We start from the raw sequence: 26,638 nt of genomic DNA, 5'->3' as shown, positions 1-26,638 counted from the left end.
GAATTACTGTATGACCCAGCACTTCCATTCCTGGGCATATACTCCAAAGAATTGAAAGCAGAGACTCAAACAGGTATGTGTATGCCAGTGTTCATTGCAGTATTATTCACAATAGCCGGAGGGTGGAAATAGCCCTGGCGTCCATGAACAGATGATAGATGAACAAAATATCATACATACGTACAATGCAACACTAGTCGGCCATAAAGAGAAATGAAGTTTTGACACATGCTGTGACATCGATAAACCTTGAAAACATTATGCTAAGGAAAATAAGCCAGACACAAAAGGAAAAATACTATTTGACCCCACTTATGTGAGATGTCTAGAATAGGCAAATATACAGAAACAAAGTAGATTAGTGGATGCTGGGGGTAGGGAGGATGGGGAGTTATTGGATAATGGGTACAGTTCTGTCAGCTGATGAAAAGTTTTGGAAATGTAGTGATGATTGCACAATATTGTGGGTGTAATTAATGCCACTGGGTTGTACACTTAAAATGGTTAAAATGACATATTTTTTGTTATATATATTTTACCACAATAATAAAAAAAAATAAGAAACAAAAATGGGCAGAAATGATATCAGCCCCAGTTGATATGAAGAAATCCCAATTAAAAATAAATACCATAAAAAAAAAAAGGCCTCAATAAATAGCATAACCTTTAGAGTAGATGTAGGTGAAGAGACAGTGTTTGATCCCTAAAAATACTGAGAATTCCTCTGGAATAATTTTCTAATTTTTTTTTTAATTTTTATTGTGCTTTAAGTGAAAGTTTACAAATCAAGTCAATCTCTCACACAAAAACCCATATACACCCTGCTACACACTCCCAATTACTCTCCCCCTAATGAGACAGCCTGCTCTCTCCCTCCACTCTCTCTTTTCGTGTCCATTTCGTCAGCTTCTAACCCCCTCCACCGTCTCATCTCCTCTCCAGGCAGGAGATGTCAACATAGTCTCAAGTGTCCACCTGATCCAAGAAGCTCACTCTCACCAGCATCCCTCTCCAACCCATTGTCCAGTCCAATCCATGTCTGAACAGTTGGCTTCGGGAATGGTTTCTGTCCTGGGGCAACAGAAGGTCTGGGGGCCATGGCCACCGGGGTCCTTCTAGTCTCAGTCAGACCATTAAGTCTGGTCTTTCTATGAGAATTTGGGGTCTGCATCCCACTGCTCTCCTGCTCCCTCAGGGGTTCTCTGTTGTTTTCCCTGTCAGGGCAGTCATCGGTTGCAGCCGGGCTCCATCTGGTTCTTCTGGTCTCAGGGTGATGTAGTCGCTGGTTCATGTGGCCCTTTCTGTCTTTTGGGCTCGTAATCGCCATGTGTCATTGGTGTTCTTCATTTTCCTTTGATCCAGGTGGGTTGAGACCAATTGATGCATCTTAGATGGCTGCTTGCTAGTGTTTAAGACCCCAGAGGCCACTCTTCAAAGTGGGATGCAGAATGTTTTCTTAATAGATTTTATTATGCCAACCGACTTAGATGTCCCCTGAAACCATGGTCCCCAGACCCCTGCCCCTGCTACGCTGGCCTTAGAAGCTTTCAGTTTATTCAGGAAACTTCTTTGGTTTTAGTTTAGTCCGATTGTGCTGACCTCCCCTGTATTGTGTGCTGTCTTTCCCTTCACCTCAAGTAGTTCTTATCTACTATCTCATTAGTGAATGCCCCTCTCTCACCTTCCCTTCCTCCCCCCTCTCGTAACCACAAAAGAATGTTTTCTCAGTTTAAACTGTTTCTCCAGTTCTTATAATAGTGGTCTTATACAATATTTGTCCTTTTGCAGCTGACTAATTCCACTCAGCATAATGCCTTCCAGGTTCCTCCATGTTATGAAATGTTTCACAGATTCCTCACTGTTCTTTATCGATGCGTAGTATTCCGTTGTGTGAATATACCATAATTTATTTATCCATTCATCTGTTGATGGGCACCTTGGTTGCTTCCATCTTTTTGCTATTGTAAACAGTGCTGCAATAAACATGGGTATTTTTTATGCATATATCCATTCGTGTAAAGGCTCTTATTTCTCTAGGATATATTACAAGGAGTGGGATTGCTGGATCCTGTGGTAGTTCTATTTCTGGCTTTTTAAGGACGCGCCAAATCGATTTCCAAAGTGATTGTACCATTCGACATTCCCACCAGCAGTGTATAAGTGTTCCAATCTCTCTACAGCCCCTCCAACATTTATTATTTTGTGTTTTTTGGATTAATGCCAGCGTCGTTGGAGTGAGATGAAATCTCAATGCAGTTTTGATCTGCATTTCTCTAATGATCAATGATTGTGAACATTTCCTTATATATCTGTTAGCTACCTGAATGTCTTCTTGAGTGAAGTGTCTATTCATATCTTTTGCCCATTTTTAAGTTGGGTTATTTGTGTTTTTGCAGTTGAGTTTTTGCAGTATCATGTAGATTTTAGAGATCAGGTGCTGATCTGAAATGTCATAGCTAAAAACTTTTTCCCAGTCTGTAGGTAGTCTTTTTACCCTTTTGGTGAAGTATTTGGATGAGCATAGGTGTTTGATTTTTAGGAGCTCCCAGTTATCTAGTTTTTCTTCTACATTCTTTATAATGTTTTGTATACTGTTTATGCCATATATTAAGGCTCCTAACGTTGTCTCTCTTTTTTCTTCCATGATCTTTATCGTTTTAGATTTTATATTTAGGCCTTTGATCCATTTTGAGTTAGTTTTTGTGCATGGAGTGAAGTATGGGTCTTGTTTCATTTTTTTGCAGATGGATATCCAGTTATGCCAGCACCATTTGTTAAAAAGACTGTCTTTTCCCCATGGAGCTGTCTTGGGGCCTTTGTCAAATATCAACTGTTCATATGTGTATGGATTTATGTCTGGATTCTCAACTCTGTTCCCTTGGTCCGTGTACCTGTTTTTGTACCAGTACCAGGCTGTTTTGACTACTGTGGCGGTATAATAGGTTCTAAAATCAGGTAAAGTAAGGCCTCCCACTTTGTTCTTCTTTTTCAGTATCTAATTTTTTAATTTTTTTTTACTTACCAACATATTTTAACATTTCTCCGTATTTTTAATTATGAATGTGTCAACATGTAGTAAACCAGTCTTCTATGTTTGGACATTTAATTTTTTAATAAACCAAAAAATTTATTTCAATATCACAAACAAAATTGTGATTAAGAGAAGAAACCCTGTACTTATTAGTAGTTCCTTTCCATTCTCCTCATCCTTCCTCGGCCCCTGGCAACCAGTAATCTACTTCTGTCTCTGGATTTGTACTCCTATTTTGGACGTTTCATATAAGTAGAATCATACGGTATATGGCCCTTGTGTCTGCCTTCTTTCACTTAGCGTAATGTTGTGTAGCATGTAGCAGAACTTCATTCCTTTTTTCATTGTGCTTTAGGTAAGTTTACAGAGCAGATAGTTTCTCATTGAACAGTTAATACACAAATTGTTTTTGACATTGGTTGCGAACTGTACGATGTGTCAACACTCTCCCTTTCTCCGCTCTGGGCTTCCTATTTCCATTTGTCCGGTTTTCCTATCCCTTTCTGCCTTCTCATCTTTGCTTTTGGGGTAGTGTGCCCATTGGTCTCATATATGTGATCAAATTATGAAACATGTTTCTCATGTGTGTTATTGTTGGCCCTATAAAAACCTGTTGCTGTCCAGTTGATTGTAACTCATAGTGACCTGATAGGGCAGAGTAGAAGTGCCCCGTAGGGTTTCCAAGGAGCGGCTGGTGGTTTCAAACTGCTGACCTCTTGGCTGGCAGCCATAGTTCTTAACCACCAGTCTTTGGCTGAAGGGGGAACCTCAGGAGTGACTTCAGTACTGAGTTAAATGGGTATAGGGTCGCTATGAGTCGGAATCAACTCGACAGCACTGGGTTTGGTTTTTGGTTTTTTTGGGAGGACCATACTCTTGGGATTTCTCCAGTCTCTGTCAGACCAGCAAGCCTGTTTTTTTTTTTAATTACGTGAATTTGAATTTTGTTCTACATTTTTTTTCTGCTCTGTGCAGGACCCACTATTGTGATCCCTGCCAGAGCAGTTGGTGGTGGTAACCAGGCACCATCTAGTTGCTCTGGGCTCAGTCTGATGAAGGTTGTGGTAGTTGTGGTCCATTAGTCCTTTGGATTTTTCTTTCCCTTGTGTCTTTGGTTTTCTTCGTTCTCCCTTCCCCCAGACGGGGTAGAACCAGTGGAGTATCTTAGACGGCTGCTCACAAGTTTTTAAGACCCCAGACGCTAGTCACCACAGTAGGATGTAGAGCATTTTCTTTGTAATCTATATTATGGCCATTTGAGCTAGGTGTCCCCCAAGACCATAGTCTGCAGCCCTCAGCCCAGTAGCTTTGTCCCTAAGGGCATTTGGATGTGTATGTGATGGTTCTATGACTTCGCCCTGGTAAAGCTGTGCTGACTTCCCCAGTATTGTGTACTGCCTTACCCGACACCTCAGTTACCACTTCTTATCTACTTAGTGTTTTTCCCTCCCTACCATGTCTCTCCCTGGTAACCATCAAAGATTTTTTCTTTCTGTGTGGAACATTTTCATGTGTTTTTATAATGGTGGTCTCTTACAGTATTTGTCCTTTTGTGATTGACTTTTTTCACTCAGCATAAAGCCCTCTAGATTCATCCATGTTGAGATGTTTCACTGATTCATCATTGTTCTCTATCGTGTGTATGTACCATTGTTTGTTTATCTATTCGTCTTTTGACGGTCACTTAGATTATTTTTGTCTTACTGTGAATAATGCTGCAATGAACATGGGTGTGCATATGTCTGTTCATGTGATGGCTTGTATTTCTCTACGGTACATTTCTAGGAGTGGGATAGCTGGATTCTATATTTCTATATCTAGTTTTTTAAGGACGTGCCGTATCATTTTCCAAAATGGTTGTACCATTTTACTTTCCCACCAGCAGAGCATAAGAGTTCCAGTCTCCCTGCAGCTTCTCTAACATTTGTTATTTTCTTTTTTTTTTTTTATTTGTGGCAGTAATGTTAGGGTGAGGTGGTATCTCATTGTCTTTTACCCATTTAATGGACTTTGCACGTTTGTCAGAGATCAAGTGGCTTCAGGTAGATGGATTTACATCTGGGTTCTCAGTTCTGTTCCATTGGTCAGTGTGTCTGGTGTTGTGCCACTACCAGGCCGTTCTGATTACCGTAGCTGTATAGTAGGTTCTGAGGTCAGGTAGTACGAGTCTTCATAATTTATTCTTTTCCTTCAGTAGTGCTTTACTTATCCGAAGCCTTGTTCCTTTCCATATAAAGTTAATGATTAGTTTTTCCATATTAAAGAATGCCGTTGGCGTTTGGATCGGGGTTGCATTGTATTTGTAGATTGCTTTGGGTAGAAGTGACATTTTCACAATGTTGAGCCTACAAATCCATGTGTGTGCTGTTTTTCTATTTGTGTAGGTCTCTTTTGGTTTCTTGCCGTAGCATTTTGTAGTTTTCTTTGTATAGGTCTTTTACATCCCTGGTTAGATTTATTCCTAAGTATTTTATTTTTTTAGGGTCTATTATAAACGGTACAATAGGCACTCAAAATAAGACTGGGAAAGAGCTGCCTCCTCAAAGTGGAGTTGACCTTAATGATGTGGGTGGAGTCAGGCTTTTGGTACATTCATTTGCGAATGTGGTATGACTCAAAATGAGATGAAACAGCTGCAAATATCCATTAATAATAGGAATGTGGGATGTACGAAATATAAATCTAGGAAAATTGGAAGTTGTCGAAAATGAAATGGAATGCATAAACATTGATATCCTAGGCATTAGTGAGCTGATTGGACTGGTATTGGCCATTTTGAATCAGACAATTGTATGGCCTACTCTGCCAGGAGTGATAAATTGAAGAGGAATGGCATTTCAGTCATCATCAAAAAGAACATTTCAAGATCTATCCTGAAGTACAACGCTGTAGGATAATATTCATATGCCCACAAGGAATACCAGTTAATACTACTGTTATTCAAATTTACACACCAACCACTAATGCCAGAGATGAGAAGATTAAAGATTTTTACCAACTTTTGCAGCCTGAAATTGATCAAACATGTAATCAAGATGTATTGATAATTACTGGTGATTTGAATGCAAAAGTTGAAAACAGAGAAGAAGGAACAGTAGTTGAAAAATGCGGTCTTGGTTGTAGAAATGATGCTAGAGATCACATGAGAATTTTGCAAGACCAACAACTTCTTCATTGCAAATACTTTTTTCAACAACATAAACGGCGACTACCTACGTGGACCTCACCAGATGGAATACACAGGAATCAAACTGACTACATCTGTGGAAAGAGACAATGGAAAAGCTCAAAATCATCAGTCAGAACAAGGCCAGGGGTAGACTGTGGAACAGATCATCAATTACTCATATGCAAGTTCATGTTGAAGCCAATGAAAATTAGAGCAAGTCCATGAGAGCTGAAGTATGACCTTGAGTATATCCCACCTGAATTTAGAGACCATCTCAGGAATAGATTTGATGCATTAAACACTAATGACCGAAGACCAGAGGAGTTCTTGAATGACATCAAGGACATTATCCATGAAGAAAGCAAGAGGTCATTAAAAAGACAGGAAAGAAAGACCAAAATGGATATTAGAAGAAACTCTGAAAGTTACTTATGAATGTAGAATAGCTAAAGTTAAAGGAAGAAACGATGAAATAGCTGAACCAACAATTTCAGAGGGCTGCTCGAGAAGACAGAGTATTATAATGACATGTGTAAGGACCTGGAGTTAGAAAACCAAAAGGGAAGAACATGCCCTGCATTTCTCAAGCTGGAGGAGCTGATGAAAAAATTCATGCCTTGAGTTGCAATAATGAGGGATTCTATGCGGAAAATATTAAATGACACAGGAAGTATCACAAGCAGATGGAAGGAATACACAGTCATTGTACCAAAAAAGATTGGCTGACATTCAGCCATTTCAGGAGGTAACATATGATCAAGAACTGATGGTACTGAAGGAAGACGTCCAACCTGCACTGAAAGCATTGGTGAAAAACAAGGCTCAGGGAATTGATGGAATACCAATTGAGATGTTTCAGCAAATGGATGCAGTGCTGGAAGTGCTCACTCGTCTATGCCAAGAAATTTGGAAGATGGCTACCTGACCAACTGACTGGAAGATATCTGTATTTATACCCATTCCAAGGCAAAGTGATTCAGCTGAATATATCATTAATAGCACATACAAGTAAAATTTTGCTGAAGATCATTCAAAAGCCATTGCAGCAGCACATTGACAGGAAGCTGCCAGAAATTCAAGAAGAGGACCTGAAACAAGGGATATTATTGCTGACGTCAGATAGATCGTGGCTGAAAGAGAATACCAGAAATATGTTTACCTGTGTTTTATTGACTGTGCAAAGGCATTCGACTGTATCGATCATAACGAATTATGAATTACATTGGGAGGAATGGGAATTCCAGAACACTTAATCGTGCTCATGAGGAACCTGTGCTTAGACCAAGAGGCAGTTGTTTGAACAGAACAAGGGGATGCTGTGTGGTTTAAAGTCAGGAACGGTGTGCGTCAGGGTTGAATACTTCCACCATACTTATTCAGTCTGTATACTGAGCAGTTAATCCAAGAAGCTGGGCTATATGAAGAAGAACAGGGCATTGGGATTGGAGGAAGAGTCATTAACAGCCTGCATTATGCAGATGGCACAACCTTGCTTGCTGAAAGTGAAGAGAACTTGAAGCACTTAGTGACAAAGATCAAAGAACACAGCCTTCAGCAGGAATTACACCTCAGCCAGTATAAAGAAAACAAAAATCCTCACAACTAAACCAGTAAGCAGCTTCATAATAAATGGAGAAAAGATTGAAGTTGTCAAGAATTTCATTTTACTTGGTTCCACAATCAACACCTATGAAAGCTGTAGTCGAGAAATCAGAGGATGCATTGCACTGGGCAACTCTGCTGTAAAAGACCTCTTTAAAGTGTTAAAAAGCAAAGAAGTCACTTAAAGGACTAAGGTGCGCCTTACCCAAGCCATGGTGTTCTCAGTCACCTCATATGCACGTGAAAGCTGAACAATGAATAAGGAAGACCAAAGAAGAGTTGACGCCTTTGAATTGTGGTGTTGGTGAAGAATATTGAATGTACCATGGCCTGCCAAAAGAACGAACAAATCTGTCTTGGTCGAAGTACAGCTAGAATGCTCATTAGAAGCAAGAATGGTGAGACTTTGTCTCACATACTTTGGAGATGTTGTCAGGAGGGACCAGTCCCAGGAGAAGGACATCATACTTGCTAAAGTTGTGGGTCAGCGAAAAAGAGGAAAACTCTCAATGATTTGGGTTGTCTGCAACAATGGACTCAAGCATAACAACAATTGTGAGGGTGGTGCAGGACCGGGCAGTGTTTGGTTCTGTTGTACATAGGGTTCCTATAAGTTGGAACCTACTCGATGGCACCTAACAACAAGAATCTGTATGAAAACCTACTGCCACATCTTTCTCCCATGGAGCGGCTGGTGGGTTTGAACTGCTGACTTTTCGGTTAGCAGCCAAGCACTAACCACTGTGCCCCAAGGTCTCCTTAACTGACTGACAGCCGTGTGCTTTTCCACAGTGATTTGGGCTGTTTATACCATGGCTTTGACTTTGTTTTTCAAGTGCTTAGCTACTACAGTTATTGAGTGACATCTTTAAGACACTTTGCCCGCATTGTCAGGTAAACAAGGCTTTTTCATCCCAGTGTGGCCATGGAAGAAGTCCATACGTGGCTGCCATCTGAGGTGTATTGGTAAATGCTGCACAGCTGTAATCCAGGTTTGGGGCTTTGTTCAGGGGCGGGGGGTGCAGGGTGTAACTGTGGAGTCCTGTGGGTCCTTCAGAGGGCAAGGGTGGTACAGTTGTCCTTTGAAGGATAAGTGACTTCTTGACTAATTAATTTTGATTAATATGATTAATAGCTCTGGGGTTGGGAATATACCATTTGGTGGGAATGGCATGAGTCAGGCCAAGTTGCCCAGCCCAGAGCTGCTTATTCCTTGTGAGAGAAATTGACATGCTGCTCTGGACATGCGATGTCTTGAGGGAGTTCCATGGTTGTCTGCAAACACAGGCCAGGCCAGGCTGTGCTAGGGGGATAACTGTCAACAGGGAGGTCTAGGCCTCATGTTCTCCCTGGTTACAGCCCAGGCTTCTGATGTCCCTTTTGTCGTTGGTTCATCTTGTGTGTTTTTCCTTGTGCTTTAACTGCCCCTTCATCTACCTGTACCTTTCCTTTCTTCATAGGTGAGGGTTTGTAATGTGCCAGGCCTTGGTTGCCAGCTGAAACACAAGGCATCAAATCATGTTTGAATTTGCGGAAGCTTCAGGCTCTCCTTTTTACTGCTGACTTAATAACCACATCACCTCACAAAATGGAGGGCAGTAGGTGGAAATTCCTGGAATAGTGTTTGGCATACAGCAAATGCCTGGGCTTTAGTTCTTTTCTTTCCCTCCTGCCAGTGAGGTTTCAGAGGGACTTGGAGAGCCCTGGATTTTTGACCCTCCATTTGGGGTTATCAACGTGTGCCAGGCAGGGGGTGCTGCGGAAGGAAATACAGGTAAGCAGTGAACCCCTGTAGCTCCTTCTCAGACTTTATTCTAGGAGACCAAAGAGAAACCTTGTTTGGGCTCTCGGTCTTCTTTCTGGAAACGTGGATGAAAGTCTGAGCAGGCCCTGTGGCGGCTGCCAGTGCTATGGTCTTCTCAGCTCACAGGATGTCTGTGCAGGTGGCACCCTATTTGTGGTATGGGCCAGAAAGACAAAGCCTCGCCCCAGGTGTAAACCAGTCTCTCTCAGAGTCTCTCAGCCTTGGCACTGTTGACAATTTTGTTCCTAATAATTCTTTGTTGTACAAATAGCACCCCTCCCCCAGTTGGGACAACTAAAAATATCCACAGACAGTGGCAGTGTCCCTTGGGGGGCAGAATTGCCCCAGGTATCACTGCCTAATACTCAGTAAACACAAGGAAAAAGTACTCCTTAATTTTTCTTTTCACCTAACTGTGAAATGTTTGTTGAAGTAGCACTTCATTTTTAATAAACCGAATTTGAATTCTCATCTATTTTAACCTTGTTTAGAAAGACTTCCTTTGTGCTATTGGCAAAGGAAATTCAAATCTAAAATTTTAAACTAATTTTTTAAGGGAATTTTTACATCACTGAATCAGTGACATACAAAATAAAATGTTCCATTTTATATTTTCGATCAGAGTTTGTCATAAACATAAATATATATTGAATTGATGTTTTTAAATAAAAATGTGGCTGACAATGAGCTTTGTGAATGTTGTACAAGTTAGTAATTGCCTGCCAAAAGTCGAAGCATAAAACTGGGGTTCGATTGGGTCTGGAATCAAAGTTTTCTTTTGGTGAACATTCAGAAACCTTGGCTGTGGAGGGAGTGGCCAGAGGAGAACCCAGATCCATGCATTCTGGCAGTTTGGACTTTGGGAACCATTTTGTTTTGGACTAAATCTGGAAAAACCATTTGTGTACTGTATCTAGATGTTCTTTCAGGCTGTCTGTCCCTTTCCAGCCTTGTCATTCATCTGGAACATTAAGTATTGTCACTACTTCAATGGCCTTTCCAGCAGCTTGCATTCAAGAGAGAGAAGAGCTCCCCAGAAATGTACGTGAAGGAGCCTGGGTATAAGCTTAAGCTTTTTAATTCTGCTTTTGTTTGAAAACCAATAAGAAGGAGGCTTAACTGGTTCTAAGTTTGAAAATTTCAGGGAGCTTCTACTTCTTTCTAAATATTTCCATGTGTGAAATCGTGTGGATAGAGGAACCAAGAGAAATCATAAATTAGCATGAGTGGGCTTACCTGTGGCTAAAACAAGTGGGAATAGAGTAGTCTGTTTGGTGGCCTTTTGAATTTTTGGTACTGACACTAACAGTTAAGCACTTGACTTCTAACCAAAAGGTTGGCAGTTTGAACTCACCCAGAGGAGCCTTGGAAGAAAGGCCTGGCAGTCTGCTTCGGAAAGGTCACAGCCTTGAAAACTCTATGAGCACAGCTCTACTCTGCACACATGGGGTCTCCATGAATTGGGGTCAACTCCATGGCAACTGATTTGGGTTTGGTTTTTGTTTTAGTAGAAAGAGCTTAGAATCTGGGCAAGCTGCTTACCTCCATTTCTTCCTCCTTAAACGGGAAGACTGGCAGTCCTTTAGGTGACTGAAAGAGTCACATGAGCTGGCGTTGAGTGGTGTGAGCCCTCCACACTGGGAGTGTGCAGGCAGCTTGCTCTCAATGACAGTCTCCCGGCCTCCTCATTACTCTGGCTCTCTCCCCTTCACAAAGCCAGATTTTTGTAAAGTTCTTTATTCTTCATCTCCTACTCAACTTTTTATCCCATTCCACTGCCATCTGGTCTTTGACCCCATCTCTCCGCGAGGATTGCATTGGCCCTGCCGCCCATCATCTCCTTGGTGTTGACTTCAGGGGTCACTCGGGCCTGTCCCCATCAGCACGGCCTTGCTGCCGTTGTTTGGAGCATGAGGTGGCTGTGAGGAGGCAAAGGTGGGGACCAGGGAGGAGCTGATTTTCCCTCCTTCTAGGGCTGTGTGGGGCACTTACAGAGGAGGGCACGTCTGAGTAGGAAGAGGACACTGGGGTGATGTGCCTTCCTTCAGGGAGCTGGCGGTGGGTGTGGAGGAGAGCAGACCTGAATGCCAGCTTTACTCTCAGTAAGGTATACTTTGCTTCATTCTTTTCAGGAGGCGCGTAAAATGACGCATTAAATGTATACATTAGTTGATAATTACATCCCAGTTTGGGATTTTAAAATGTGGCGTAAAACAAAACCTGTCTTAAAGAACGAGAAAATGCCATGTTATGATAAAAGTCAGCATTTTAAGATTGTGTGTTTTCAGTCTGTAAGCTTTGAGGCTTTCGGAGCAGTGATGGACTTTTGGGTGTGAATGCAGACTAAGTGGAGAGCTGCTCGTGGATGGCAGGCACCTCAGCTTTGCACCCTTTCCTTCCCAAGTCCCATGCACCGGACCCACACCCACCTGTACACTCACACTTTGGACACGAGACTCAGCCTCTTCTCAGCAGTCCTTGACTTCTTCAACAGGGTCCCACTTCAAGTCTGTCTTTAAAATGTATGAATGAACGCACCCTTTTGAATGTGTGTTATAATTCACCATAAGGTCATAAAATGTATATGTTGAAAAATGCAGTATAGGATCAACCTGTTGTATCATGATTTATTTAATTAAAACATTTATTATTGAATTTCTTAGCACTGCTTTGTTTGGTATAAGGCCCTATTTTATCAAATTGGTTGTCGGTGTTGATTCGTATAGCAACATTTACTTATAGCCGTTGTGAGAATGACTCCATTGTGGCTCTTTCCCTAAATTACCCTTTCTGCTTAGCTGTGAGATTTCTTCAGCTTCCTGTTTGTCCTTAATTTACAATTTAATGTGATCCCTGCATTTTGAATATGGAGTTTGTGAAATAAGACAGATAAATTTAGTTAGATTGCGTGGGTCAAAACCCTTCTTGGATTTTGAGTGGGATCAAATAAAAAAAAAAAAAACTCACTGCGTTCGAGTTGATTCCGACCTATAGTGATCCTACATGACAGAGTAGAACTGCCCCATAGGGTTTCCAAGGCAGTAATCTTTTTTTTTTTTTTTTAATTGTGCTTAAAGTGAAAGTTTACAGCTCAAGTTAGTTTGTCAAACAAAAATTTGTACACACATTGTTATGTGACCCTAGTTCAGCTCACTCCTCCTTTCCACACCAGGTTTCGCAACCGGCTCCTGTCTCCAAGGCAGTAATCTTTATGCAAGCAGACTACCACATCTTTCTCCCACTTAGTGCGATAGTGACAGGCATAAAAAGCATGACTAATAAGCAGTTTCCTCTCTGAAGGTACAAATCGTGAAGTAGAGTTTTTGAATTTCTGGAAGAAAGATCTTTATCCATCCTCTTTGCTTTATAAACCAGGCTTACAAGTTTAGGGTGACTTGCCCAAGGTGATACAGACAGGACTAGAGTCCAGGTCTCTTGATTATGGCTCCAGTTAATTTCCTACTGTATATTTTCTGTGTTTCCTGCTGTGTAATTTTCGGTGGGAAAGAACCAGAAGCTAGTGTTGTTTGTTGACATCTCTGTACCATGGTATATGATTTAATGTGAGTAATAAATAAAAACAATCTTTAGTCATTTCTTATAAAGGGTTTCTCTTACAAAGTGTCTTTTGAGCTGATGCTTTTATTTTAAAAAGGCATTAGCCATACCTGAGACCTGTAGTTTGTTCTTCCTTAAATTGCGACAGCTGAGATTTGCCTGGTCTTTACAGTATGCTGGCGCTCTGCTAAGCACATTCGATCCATTATTTCATTTACTATTCTCAAAATATCCTTGTAGTAGGTATTCTTATCAACCCCATTTTACAGATGAAACTGAGATTTCAGAGAAGTTAAGAAACTTCCCCAAAGAGAGAGATTTAATCATATATGGTGGGGTAGTATCCCAGATATTGGTTTTTAAAATAAGAGTAGACAGTTTAAAAAGATTTAGTCTGGGTAAGATGGTATGAGTTGGAATTGACTCAATGACAATGGGTTTTTTTTTTTTTAAAGGCTAGTGATCGTGAGTGTCTTTTCATGTGTTTCTTAGCCACTTGAATGGTCTCACTGATGAAGTTTCTGTTCATGTCTTTTGCCCATTTTATAATTGAGTTGTTTGTCTTTTTGTTGTTGAGTTGTTAAGGTTTTCCATAAATTTCAAGAGATTATTTCCTTGTCGGGTAAGCTGTTTCCAAAGTTTTTTTTTTTTTTTTTCCCCAGTCTGTAGTTTCTGTTTTTATTCTTTTGGTAAATTCTTTTGATGAGCATAATTTTATTTTTATGAAGTCCCATTTATCTAATATGTCTTCTGCTCCTCTCAACCTTTGACTTCATTGAACTAAAGGTGGTGTGGTGATGGGTGCTGACAGTGATCCTTGGGCAGTGCTGAGGTAATAGTAACTTCCCACCATACCCTTTCTCTCAACTTTCAGACCTTTGACATGCTGGGAGCTGTGCTGGTGCTTCACCTCCCCTCTGTAATCTTTCACATACCTAATGATTGTCAATCCTACTTCTCAAACAGGGTGGGAGCCAAGATCTACTGGTAATTATAATTTGTTTTGAGGATCCTGGCTCTTAATAGTGGCTGTTTTAGAAATTGGGAGCAGTTTTGGTTGTCTCAGTGGTTGATGGGTACTTATTGGTGGGGGCCTTGGAATTCTAGATGCAATGTAGTGACATTTCTGCAAAATGAAAACATTTTCTGTGATCTGCACAACTTTAGAATGTCTTTCTGAATAGTTTATTTAGGTTAAAAAAAAGTTATGACTGAGCCTAGACTCTAATTCCATTTTACATAAAAATTTTTTTTTAAACATGATTTTGACGTTTTCCAGGAATGCAGCTTTTGTAGATATTGAGAGGAAATTGTTTTTTCTCAGCTTTACCAAGAGTTGTTCACCATTTTAGACAATCATATCATTGATAGCACAGCATTCATGGCATCTGAGTTGCCCATACCACATGCCCAAATACTTACCAAGACTGTATTTGTAGCTGTCAGATTCACAGTGACTCAACTTATTGGTATGGATTTCTGACTGTTTCTAGTGTAGTTCTGCCTGAATATTTAAAGTTGAAATTCATATTTATTTCATTATAAATTCCATCAATTTTTTATATTCTAGTTGCCACATGACATAGATATTTTTTGAAAGTGTGTATGCAAAACTAAGAATTTTCTAGCTTTTATTTTCTCTAGAGACATCTAGCTTTCCAACATTTTAATTTATGACCCGGTAAAATTCTTCAAGACCAAATTTGCAAAGAGCCTTTTCCAGTTGTGTTCTCAGTAGAATGCCATTTCTCTCCACAGATTTGCTTGTCAATGCATCACGAAAAGGCAGCCCAGAATGAAGAAAGCAAGCAGGAGTGTCGGCTCAGTGCCTAAAGTGTCTGGGATCAGTAAAACACAAACTGTAGAAAAAATCAAACCAGAAAACAGCTCTTCAGCATCCACAGGAGGCAAACTTATAAAATCGGGAACAGCAGCACCGCTGGCAAAGGTATCAACATGATTTCTTGACCATGTGATGGATTGTAGATGGAGTAGATCTTAACATGCTGTTTAATTATTAAATGAGCGTTATTAAGTGTGTGCCCTCTCCTAGGGCTGGGAATATACAGCCTTTGAGGAGAACTCATGGTATAAAGGACTTAATTGGTGTTTCTGGTCTGTCTCCATGAATGAAACCAAGTAGGAGGTTCGTTCATGAAGCAGATACTTAAACACCTGCCTGTGCAAGGCACTGTGCTGGCGTGAGCTCGTGGTGGAGCTTGGGGAGTAGGAGGTACAGGTGAGTCGTGTACATGGATAACTAAGGCACAAGTGAGAAATGCCAGGTGCCCCAGGAGAGCAAGAAAATAGTGTGAGCTCTTTCTCATAGGAAAATAGTGTTTCTAGCCCAGGGAGGCTTTATGAAAAGAGCATGTGTACTAGGTCTTAAAGGACGACCGGTGGTGGCACTTCTCAAACCCCTAGACAGATGTTTTTATTCCTCTTCCATCGCCTTACACACCATGAACAGTTTGTCTTTTTCTGACAGTTGGCTCAGTATTTATCCTGGGCTGTACAAAAGGTTAAGCACTCGGCTGCTAACCAGAAGGTTGGCGGTTTGAACTCACCCAGAGGCTCTTTGGAAGACATTCTTGGCAGTCTGCCTCCAAAAGGTCACAGCCTTGAAAACCCTTCGGAGCAGTTCTGCTCTGCACAAATGGGATCACTATGAGTTAGAATCAACTGGACAGCAACTAAAAAGAGCAGCAGAGCTGGGCGGTATGAATTCACCACCAGCTCCACCACCAGTTGCTGGGACGTCGACTCCAACTCTTGGTGATCCCATGTGTGTCAGAGTAGAACTGTGCTGCTTGGGGTTTTCAGTGGCTGATATTTTGGAAGTAGATCACTAGGCCTTTTTTGCAAGGTGCCTCTGGGTGGGCTGGAACCTCCAACCTTTCAATTAGCAGCCATGTGAGTTGACCGTTTGCACCACGCAGGGACTTGGATATTAATTTAGTAAGAGCGTAATTAGTTTCCGTTACACTCCTTCAGAGGCTAGCCTAGTTCTTGTGAGTATAGGACGGTAGTTAATTAGATCATGGGTTTTGGGGCAGAGTACCTACTGTGGTCAGGATAAAATGAATAGTGTATGAAAGTGGTTCGAATAAAGCCTGACACATAGTAAGTGCTTGATAAATGACAGCTTCTGCTTAAACAGTGCTGGATTAATTCCTGAAAGTAGTTCACCCATAGGGTGTTCTTGGTGTCTGCTTCGGTTTGGGCTTTCTGAGAGACGAGATCGCTTCACGCGAGTTTTCTGTGGTCAAGTCTCAGCTGTTGTCGACAGAGATCACAGTCTTCCTCCACCCCTGTCATCCATAATTGTTTGTTCTTTGCTTGGTTGCTTTAGGGATGTGGTGCTTTGGGTGGAAACATGATCCTTTCAGAAGCCTGTGTCCAGGCGAGCTCTGATAGATCATGGCTTAATTATTTTAAGAAGCACCTCAGAGGAACTGCTGAGGAGGGGCTCCCTTTGTGTGTTGAGAGACCTAGCAGGAAATGCTGGTTTTTCTATTCCAGGGTTGTTGAAACTGAACTCAAACTTTCTCCGTGGACTTGGAGAGGCCCCAGTTTTCTCCTTACTACAGCCCTAATGAGCTGCTGGGTGTCATCCTGTCCCACTTCCGTTAGTCTGAACCACACCAGGATGGTCTCCTTGGTGGTAGTGCGGCATTCTTGAGTGTAAGACAGCCTGTGTCTTCTGACCTAACTCCTTTCTCAGGTGCTGGGGCTGTATTTCGGAGTCACGTGGTGGCTGGAGTGACCTGCCGTTTACAGGACTGGAAGAGCCGGTTGAAACACTGGCATTAGAGGTGTCCCAGCGCCTGCTTCCTCCTGGTGCCTCCCATCAGCAGGGCTATGTCTGCAGCTCTCCCGTGGAGCATGCACTGAGCAGGCCAACCAGGCCTCCTGAGGTTCCAGTCTGGAAGCCACTGTGGCTTGGTCTTCGACAGTGAATACTTTTTAATGTAGAGCGGAGCTGTGGGCCTGTTCCAGTCAGCATGCCACCGCACCCTGTCCCTAGCTTAGGCTCTGCTGTGTTGACTGGTGTGTTAAAGTTGCTCTTCACGTGTGTTTGTGTGTGGAGGGTAAGAGAAGAGGCGGCGCTCTTTGGGGACACTTTGCGTGGACTGGAGCAATTGCTTTCACTTGTGAGAGGATATAAAGAAAAACATTAAGTAAAAATTGCAGTGTAAGACACAGATGAGAGGATGAGCATAGTGAAACTGAACAGAAACATGAAGTTATTAAAAAAAAGTTAAGTTATAAAATGCTTGGAGACCCCACAGACTTCAGTTTTATTTTATTTTTCTAAGTTTTCGTGTTTTCCTGTGCTTCTGTAGCAGATAGATACCTCCCACATCTTGAATCCTTGTAACTGTGATGCAATGTTGATGATTAACTGGATGAATGAAGCGTTTGGCTTCTAATCATTTAGACGTTATGTACACACACTCATCCGCTCACATATGCACACCCACAGATGCGTGTACCTGTCATTGCACGATATTCTAATGACTTTCCTCATAGTAGCAGGACTTGGCTATAAGCTTTTCTTCATCTTGCTCCTTTCAGGTATTTTTTGAGACTGGATCTTTTTGAGAAGTAGGAGAAAGGATCCTTTTGGTCCATAGCACCTCACGGCTAATTGGAGTTTTGTAAATATAAAATGAAGCATGACTGCTGTTCACTTTCTGTTTCGGGGAAATTGTTCCCACTCTTATCAGTAGCCGTGACATCCGGCATGGGGGTTAGTACAGTTAATTCTTCTGTGTCATGGCTGGTAGAGAGGGTTGATCTCTATATAGAGACGGTCTCCTACACGCTGGCACATTGCAGTTTTCATTCACGGCTCAGGTGTTGGTGGTTCATGTAATATACTTTTTCATTGTACTCAGAATACTTTTTCTAAAAACTGATAAGATGGGAATTAATAAGCTTCAGTTAGATCTATCTACATAATTTATGACTCTCAATGCTTATTTGTTATCATACCCTTTAAGTGTAAAAGTTAGTATGATTAGCAATCTATCTCTAACAGTAGGAAAATAAAATTTAAAATCTAACCATCAATTTTGCGATAAAGATGCAGATTCTGAAACTTGGGCTTTACCTGAGAAGTGTGTGTACAGTCGATCCTCATTATTCCCAGTAGTCGTGTTCTGTAAAGTCCTCTCGAACTTATAATTAGTCCCGAACCTGCCTGTGTGCCAGGCGACTCACACTGTCACTGCTCTGTGCATGCGCATGTTCGCAAGTGACCGTGAAAGCACCATGAGTATTGATTTGGGGCTACAAATAAAATTCTAGCTGGTAGGTACATTTACAACTACGAATCGGTGGATAATAAGGGTTGACTGCACTTTGATTGTAGTGTTTCATTACCTTCATACCTAGAGTGCTTTCCCCAAGTGGTTTGCATTTTGTACCTGTTATTACCGAGTAGGTTAAAAATTTGTTCCTTTGATTTCGTTGAATCAGAATTGCCTTGTTTTGGGCTGTTGCTGCTGGGGGATGCCTACACGTGGGAATGCACAGGTATTTACAGAATTTTCTAGCAAAAATTAAAATGGTAACTAGCTGAGTGTAAAAAGCAAGTTGCAAAGTGCAGAGTTTTTTGATTTTTTTGAAGTAGAACATACATACAGAAAAGTTCACAAAGTATGTATGTTGAGCTTTGTACCTCATCACAAAGCAAGCAACCCTGCATCCACCACCCAGGTCCAGAAACAGAGCGTGCCAGCACCCTGAAGTTCCTCTCATGCCCTTTCTTACTCACTACCCTCCCCCTCCTCCTCAGAAGCAACTGCTGTCCTGACTTCTAGCACCAGAGATTAATTTTGCCAATTGTGGATCTTTGTATAAATGTAATCATACCCTATGTCCTTTTTGTGCAGGTTTGATTTCTTTAACTCAGTGCTGTGATCGTGATATCCACATTGTTGCAGATGGCAGCAGTTCATTCCTTGTCGTTGCTGATCGGTAATGCATGGAATGAATATACTACAATCTGATCATCTATTCTGTTGATGGAAATTTGGGGGTCCACTGTGGCTATTAAGAGTTACATTGTTTGAACATTCGTATACCTGTCTTTTAGCATACATATGGACTGACTTCTGTTGGCTTAATAACTAGGAACGGAGTTACTGGGTCATAAGTGTACGTATATTCGACTTTAATAGGCGGGACCAAGTTGTTTTCTAGAGTGATTATCAGTTTGCACTCCTGGTTACTCCACATCCTTGTCTGCACTTACATTGTTAGTCTTTTCGTTTTAGCCATTCAGAGGTGTGCAGTGGGATCTGTAATGGGCTTTAATTTGCATTTGCCTGGTTACTGGTGAAATGGAGCACCTTTCATATCTTCATTTTATGTGTTTCATGGTACAGCAAGTTTGCCTAACTCTACAGTCTGAGGGCACAGTCAGACACCAGCCTCACACAGACACCAGCTGCAAGTCAGGGGTCCCCAGGGCCACCCTTGGTTCTGACCACCTGGCTACAAATTCGGGGGTTCCCATGAGCACCCTCAGGTTTTCTAGAACAACACACAGAACTCAGGAAAGCACTATACTTAGAATTACAGTTTTACTATAACAAAAGAGTACAAATCAGAACCAGCTAAAGGCAGAGACACAGAGGGCAAGATCTGGGATGGTCTCAAATGGGAAGCTTCCATTGTCTCAGAGATGAATTACCCTCTTGGCATTGAAGTATGATAGTACTTAGAGTACTGCCAGCAAAGAAAGCCAGGGACACCAGCTTTGGTGTCCAGGGTTTTTATTTGGTTTCATTACATAGGCACAATTGATTGAATCATCATCTACGTGGTGGAACTCAATCTCCAGTCCCTCCCTTTCCCAGGGATCAGGCTGATAGCAAGTGGCTCAAAGTCCCAACCCTCTAGTCACATGGTTGGTCTTTTAAGACTATCCCTGTGCTGACCCCATCCTTATCTCTCAGCATAAACTGTCAGGTGTGGTCAGGGGCCCACCGTGAATAACAAAGATACTCCAAATTCCAAGGGTTCAGAGTTTACTCACCAGGAGTCAGGACTGAGGCCAGACCTCACTTGGGGTAAAGTTAATTCTTCAGCACAGCCATGGCCATTAGATGTCCTTCTTTGTGAAGTGCCTGTCCGTGTCATTTGTCCATTTTTCTACCATACTGATTTACAGTTATTGACCTATTCCTGACATGAGTGCTTTGCCATTGGTATGTTTTGTACATGTGTTCGCCTACTCTTGGTATTCTCTTTCTGCTTCTTTCATGATGCCTTTTGTTGAGCTGAAGTTACTAATTAGCCCTGGTGGCACCAGCTGCTTTGCGGGAGAAAGCTGTGGCAGCCTGTTTCTGTAAAGATTTACAGCCTTGGAAACCCTATGGGGCAGTTCTACTCTGTCCCATGAGGTCACTATGAGTCAGAATTGACTCAATGACAATGGGTTTGGTTTCACTTTATCAGTCTTTTCTTTTTGATTAGTCTTATTTTTATCTTGTGTTTTGTTTAAGAAATCTTTACCCATCCCAAGTCCAAAAAGATAGTCTCCTATGTTTTCTTCTTCAATTTCCTACTAAGATTTTTAATTTACCTGGTATTAATTTTTTTATTGTGGTAAAAATATATAGTAAAACATTTGCTAATTCAGTATTTTTTTTTCTAAATTTTATTTTTTGTTGTTGAGATTATACACAGCAAAACATATATCAGTAGTTTCTGCATGTACAATTCATGACATTGATTACATTCTTTGAGTTGTACAGCCATTCTCACCTTCCCTTTACTGAGTTGTTACTCCTTCATTAACATAAACTCACAGCCCCAATGCAAAAATTCATTGACATTGATTACATCATCATGTTGTACAGCCGTTACCACTATCCTTTTTCAGATTATTCCACCACCATTAACAGAAATTCAGTGCCCGTTAAGCAGTGACTCTCTTTTCTCCCTTTCCTCCCACCCCTAGTAACCACTAATGAACTTGAGTGTCTTTACAATTCTATACATTTGTCTACCTCATATAAGTAGATCACGTACTATTTGCCCTTTTTTGACTAATGTCACTCAGCATGATGTTTTCAAGGTTCATCCATGTTGTAGCATGTATCAGGACTTTATTTTTCTTTATGACTAATATTCCATTGTATGGATATACCACATTTTGTTTGTCGTTTCATCTGTTAGTGGACATTTAGGTTGTTTTCACCTTTGGCTATTGTGAATAGTAGTGCCATGAACATTGGTGTACAGCTTTCTGTTTGTGTACTTGCTTTCAGTTCTTTGGGTTGGGATTACTAGGTAATTGGAATTAATTTTTTTTTTTTAACTTTTTGAAATAATCTTAGAGTTACATCTTTTCCATACAACTTTGATCACAGATCAAGCATCTATGCAGTTTCTTTCTGGGCTCTAGTTTCTATTGGTCTATTCTTGTACCAATACTGTAGTGTATTAATTATTATTATAATTGCAGAGTTTTTTATATGGTGCCTTTATTTATGTTTAACTTTGCCATTACCGAGAAACAAATTGTAACCAGAGAAGTATGATAATTAAGCCACTTTTCACATGGCTATTTAGGGTCATTTTCAGATGTAATTATTATGAAAGGAGAGAATATTTAACTTATGGAGGAAGAAAAATTAGTTCAACAATAGTCTTACCTTCTGCTAACAGAATATAGAAGATGATCTTAAAAAATACAAGTATGTTGAGTTTATTTACTGATTACTAATAAGAGACAAGTCAATGGCTCTGACAGAAAGGACATACAACTTTTTTTTTTTTAATTGTGCTTTAATTTTGGGTTTAAGTGAAAGTTTACAATTCAAGTCAGTTTCTCATACAAAAACTTATACACACATTGTTATGTGACCCCAGTTACTCTCCCTGTGATGTGACAGCATACTCCTCCTCTCCACCCTGTCTTTCCCATGTCCACTCACCTAGCTCCTGTCCTCTTCTGCCTTCTCATCTCACTTCTGGGCAAGGGTTACGTACCTAGTCTCATGTATCTACTTGAGCTACGAAGCACACTCCTCACCAGTATCGTTTTATGTCTTATAGTCCAGTCTAATTTTTGTCTGAAGAGCTGCCGTTGGGAATGGTTTTAGTTTTGGGCTAACAGAAAGTCCTGGGGCCGTGTCTTCTGGGGTCCCTCCAGTCTCAGTCAAACCATTGTTGTTGTTAGGTGACATCGAGTCGGTTCCAACTCATAGTGACCCTATGTACAACAGAACGAAACACTGCGTGGTCCTGAGGCATCGTCACAATCGTTGTTATGTGTGAGCTTATTGCTGCAGCCACTGTGTCAATCCACCTTGTTGAGGGTCTTCCTCTTTTCTGCTGACCCTGTACTCTGCCAAGCATGATGTCCTTCTCCAGGGACTGATCCCTTCTGACAACATGTCCAAAGCATGTAGGATGGTGTTTTGCCATCGTTGCTTCTAAGGAGTATTCTGGTTGTACTTTCGTTCTTTTGGCAGTCCATGGTATATTCAATATTCTTCAGCACCACAATTCAAAGGCGTCAGTTCTTCTTTGGTCTTCTTATTCACTGTCCAGCTTCTGCATGCATATGATGAGATTGAAAATACCACGGCTTGGGTCAGGCTCACCTTAGTCTTCAAGGTGACATCTTTGGTCTTCAACACTTTAAAGAGGTCCTTTGCAGCAGATTTACCCAATGCAATGTGTCTTTTGATTTCTTGACTGCTGCTTCCATGGCTGTTGATTGTGGGTCCAAGGAAAATGAGATCCTTGACAACTTCAATCTTTTCTCCATTTATCATGATGTTGCTCATTGGTCCAGTTGTGAGGATTTTTGTTTTCTTTATATTGAAGTGTAATCCATACTGAAGGCTGTGCTCTTTGATCTTCATTAATAAGTGCTTCAAGTCCTCTTCACTTTCAGCAAGCAAGGTTATGTCATCTGCATAATGCAGGTTGTTATTGAGTCTTCCTCCAATCCATCTTCTTCATATAGTCTAACTTCTCATATTATTTGCTCAGCATACAGATTGAATAGGTATGGTGAAAGAGTACAACCCTGACGCACGCCCTTCCTGACTTTACACCAAACAATATCCACTTGTTCTGTCCGAACAACTGCCTCTTGATCTATGTAAAGGTTCCTCATGAGCACAATTAAGTGTTCCGGAATTCACATTCTTTGCAGTGTTATCTATAGTTTGTTATGATCCACACAGTCGAATACCTTTGGATAGTCAATAAAACACAGGTAAACATCCTTCTGTTATTCTCTACTTTCAGGCAGGATCCATCTGACATCAGCAGTGATATCCCTGGTTCCACGTCCTCTTCTGAAACTGGCCTGAGTTTCTGGCAGTTCCCTGTGAATATGCTGCTGCAGCCATTTTTGAATGGTCTTCAGCAAAATTTTGCTTGCGTGTGATATTAATGATATTGTTCTATAATTTCCACATTTGTTTGGATCACCTTTCTTGGGAATAGGCATAAATATGGATCTCTTCCAGTCATTTGGCCAGGAAGCTGTCTTCCGTATTTCTTGGCAGACGAGTGAGCACCTCCAGCGCTGCATCTGTTTGTTGAAACATCTCCATTGATATTCCATCAGTTCCTGGAGCCTTGTTTTTCACCAACGCCTTCAGAGCAGCTTGGACTTCTTCCTTCAGTACCATTGGTTCCTGATCATATGCCACCTCTTGAAATGGTTGAACATCGACTAATTCTTTTTGGTATAATGACTCTGTGTATTCCTTCCATCTTCTTTTGATGCTTCCTGCATTGTTTAATATTTTCCCCCATAGAATCATTCACTATTACAACTTGAGGCTTGAATTTTTTCTTCAGTTCTTTCAACTTGAGAAACGCCGGGCGTGTTCTTCCCTTTTGGTTTTCCATCTCCAGCTCTTTGCACATACAATACTTTACTTTGTCTTCTCGAGATGCCCTTTGAAATCTTCTGTAAAAAGTCTGTTCTTTTTACTAGAATTTGAGTTCTGCGCTCTACTTTTCTCATACTCCATCAGGGACTCTGTTGTATTCCTTGTTAGGGCAGGCATTGGTGGTAGCCAGGCACCACCTAGTTCTTCTGGTCTCAGGCCGATGGAGTCTCTGGTTTATGTGGCCCTTTCTGTCTTCTGGGCCCATATTTTCCTTGTATCTTTGGTGTTCTTCAGCCAAGGGGGTATAACATTGGACTTACACATTTTTTGCGTCATAGTTAATGACCATCTTCATTAATAGAAACTGAACAGTTCTTCATGATTACTGTAGTGTCCTCCTTGCTCTTGTGTATTCTAGATTTCTCATAATGTCACAACCCTAAATTAATGGCCAATTCTGCTTAATTCATTTAAAACATTGGTCCTTTTTCTGCCTGTTTTTTAATAAAATGGATCGGCATATCTACTGGTACTGCATTATAATAACTTTCTAAATTGAATGATGAGGATGGACATCTGTGTGTGGAATCATTGACATTGAGAACTGGAAGAGACTTTCCCAAAACCTGTTGCCATCGGGTCGATTTGAACTCATAGGGACCCTATAGGACAGAGTAGAATTGCCCCATAGAGTTTCCAAGGAATGCCTGGCTGATTTGAACTGCTGACCCTTTGGTTAGCAGCCGTAGCACTTAACCACTGCGCCACCAGGGTTTCCTGTGTGTATATATAGTGGCCCTTTATTAGGCTGTTATGTCCCTTCTTGATAGGGGGATGGGTCGAAACTTCTGGGCAACCATCATTTGGAGTTGGAACTTTTGAATCACTTGAAATGACTCTACCCTTCAGGGGAGAAGGCACCAACTCATAAGGCATACACCAAGACACATAAGCTTATCTAGAGAAAGGAACAACATAAGCAAAGGTTAAAATGGAAATTAGTAAAAGGGCTAGAGCAAAAACAATTCTTAATACTTTTATAGTACTTATTTTTATTATAATTATTTACCGGTCTTTGTTTCATCTCTTGAATAGCCACTTAAGTCTTCACTGGTTCATATTTTTTAAAAAGGCAAAAGTAGGAAGTAGACAAGCATGTTGTTAGAGTCATGTCTTTTCAAGTCTTAAGAATATTACAGGGTATAAAATGTGCAAAACCATTGAAAGCTTCACCTTTTCATAAATTGGCTAGAACCTGTGATCTTATATTTTGAATTGTCTTTTTTTTTAATGATTATTGGTACAGGCTTCAGTAACGACAGTCAGGAGGGTCTTCATTGTTCCAACAAATTTCTATTTACTAGACGTTAATAGAAAAAAATAAGAGTGGAAAGTCTTTTGTGTTCTGGCTTATGTGAAAGTTTCTCTACCAGACCTTTTCTAAGATTATTGTGTCTATTGTCTTTATACCTCAGGGCCCAGTTGATGTGTCCTTATGAGTCCAGCTCTAGCTGGGTCACATTCTCTATGCTCAAGGACAGGTAATAATGACTCTAATATTATTTCTTAAATCATTTCTTCTTTTTGGTCGGAGATTGGAGGTACCACATCGATGATCAATGCCTGGACTTAGTCAAGCTCCTAGATGGCGACCATGGCAGGTTCTTTAAAGTCACGGTGCTCGTTTTTCACTGGATGCCATCTGGTTTTTCACCAGGATCTTAAGAGCAAAGTTCTCATCAGTTGTATTGTTGAAGTGAGCAGACTCATTGTACATCAGCATTTTAGCCCGAGGCCTTCTTTTGCCTTTTAGGTGTGAAAGACAATAGGATAAATTTTTATTATGCCTGATACTACCAGGATGTAGACTAAGAATATTACTTGTAGTAGTACAAATAAATCTGGTGTTTGTAAGGGTGTTACAGTGTGTGACCAAGTAGCTTGTTATCCAATGTTATATACATTCTGTTCTATTTCTCCTGTGTTATTTATGTAAATGTAACAAGAGGTATTTGCTATACTACATACTGCACTTTCTTGGACCAATACATAAAAATCTAAGGCTATTTTGTTATCTCATGTCACCTTGGCTTAATGAGGTAGAGATCACTGTGGTGTATCTATGTCACTAGCAACATCACTATGTCTGTTATTTGTCACATAGTGATTGATAAATTTCTTAAAAAGATTCCTCCAATTCAAATATACTGTAAGTAGGAATTAAATTTACCAACTATACCTTTGGTGTTGGACGAGTGGGCTTTCTTCTAACTATACCTTTGGTGTTGGACCAGTGGGCTTTCTTCTGACTCTCGTTTTACAAAGGGTAACAAATTAACATTACCTTTCTAGTATTTACTACGAATATCGAAAGATAATCTTAAAGTTCTCAAAGTGTAGTCATTGCCTAGATTAGCTAGGAATCTAAACAAGAGATTGTCTATGTAAATTTACTATTAGTTGGAAAGGGGTCATTTAAATTTGTTAGTTGCATCTACCACACAAAAGCATATCATCTATAAAGCACACAAAGTTTGTCTAGAGAAAACAGAAGGCATAGAAAAGTTTATGTATAATAAACAAGTTTCTATTAAAAA

At 40.7% G+C, this 26,638-nt stretch overlaps 1 protein-coding gene across 5 annotated transcripts in view; it reads left to right on the top strand.

Moving 5' to 3' along the window:
* Positions 1-26,638, top strand: part of SPECC1L (sperm antigen with calponin homology and coiled-coil domains 1 like) — a 182,963-nt gene that overhangs the window by 11,437 nt on the left and 144,888 nt on the right. Inside the window, exons 1-2 of one of the 5 annotated variants that reach the window (XM_049865403.1) lie at positions 2,779-2,955; positions 14,923-15,112. In XM_049865403.1, the coding sequence (XP_049721360.1) occupies positions 14,960-15,112 (153 nt within the window). In that variant the 5' untranslated portion in view covers positions 2,779-2,955; positions 14,923-14,959. Of the gene's footprint in view, positions 1-2,778; positions 2,956-11,597; positions 11,714-14,922; positions 15,113-26,638 lie in introns of those variants that run through there. The other 4 variants (XM_049865402.1, XM_049865405.1, XM_049865404.1 and 1 more) reach the window with 4 other exon arrangements.

Source organism: Elephas maximus, chromosome 22 (genome assembly GCF_024166365.1).
Source record: "Elephas maximus indicus isolate mEleMax1 chromosome 22, mEleMax1 primary haplotype, whole genome shotgun sequence".
NCBI classification, from domain to species: domain Eukaryota; kingdom Metazoa; phylum Chordata; class Mammalia; order Proboscidea; family Elephantidae; genus Elephas; species Elephas maximus.
The sequence above is the reverse complement of the archived record's forward strand: the minus strand, read 5'-3'. Positions and strand labels throughout refer to the sequence as shown.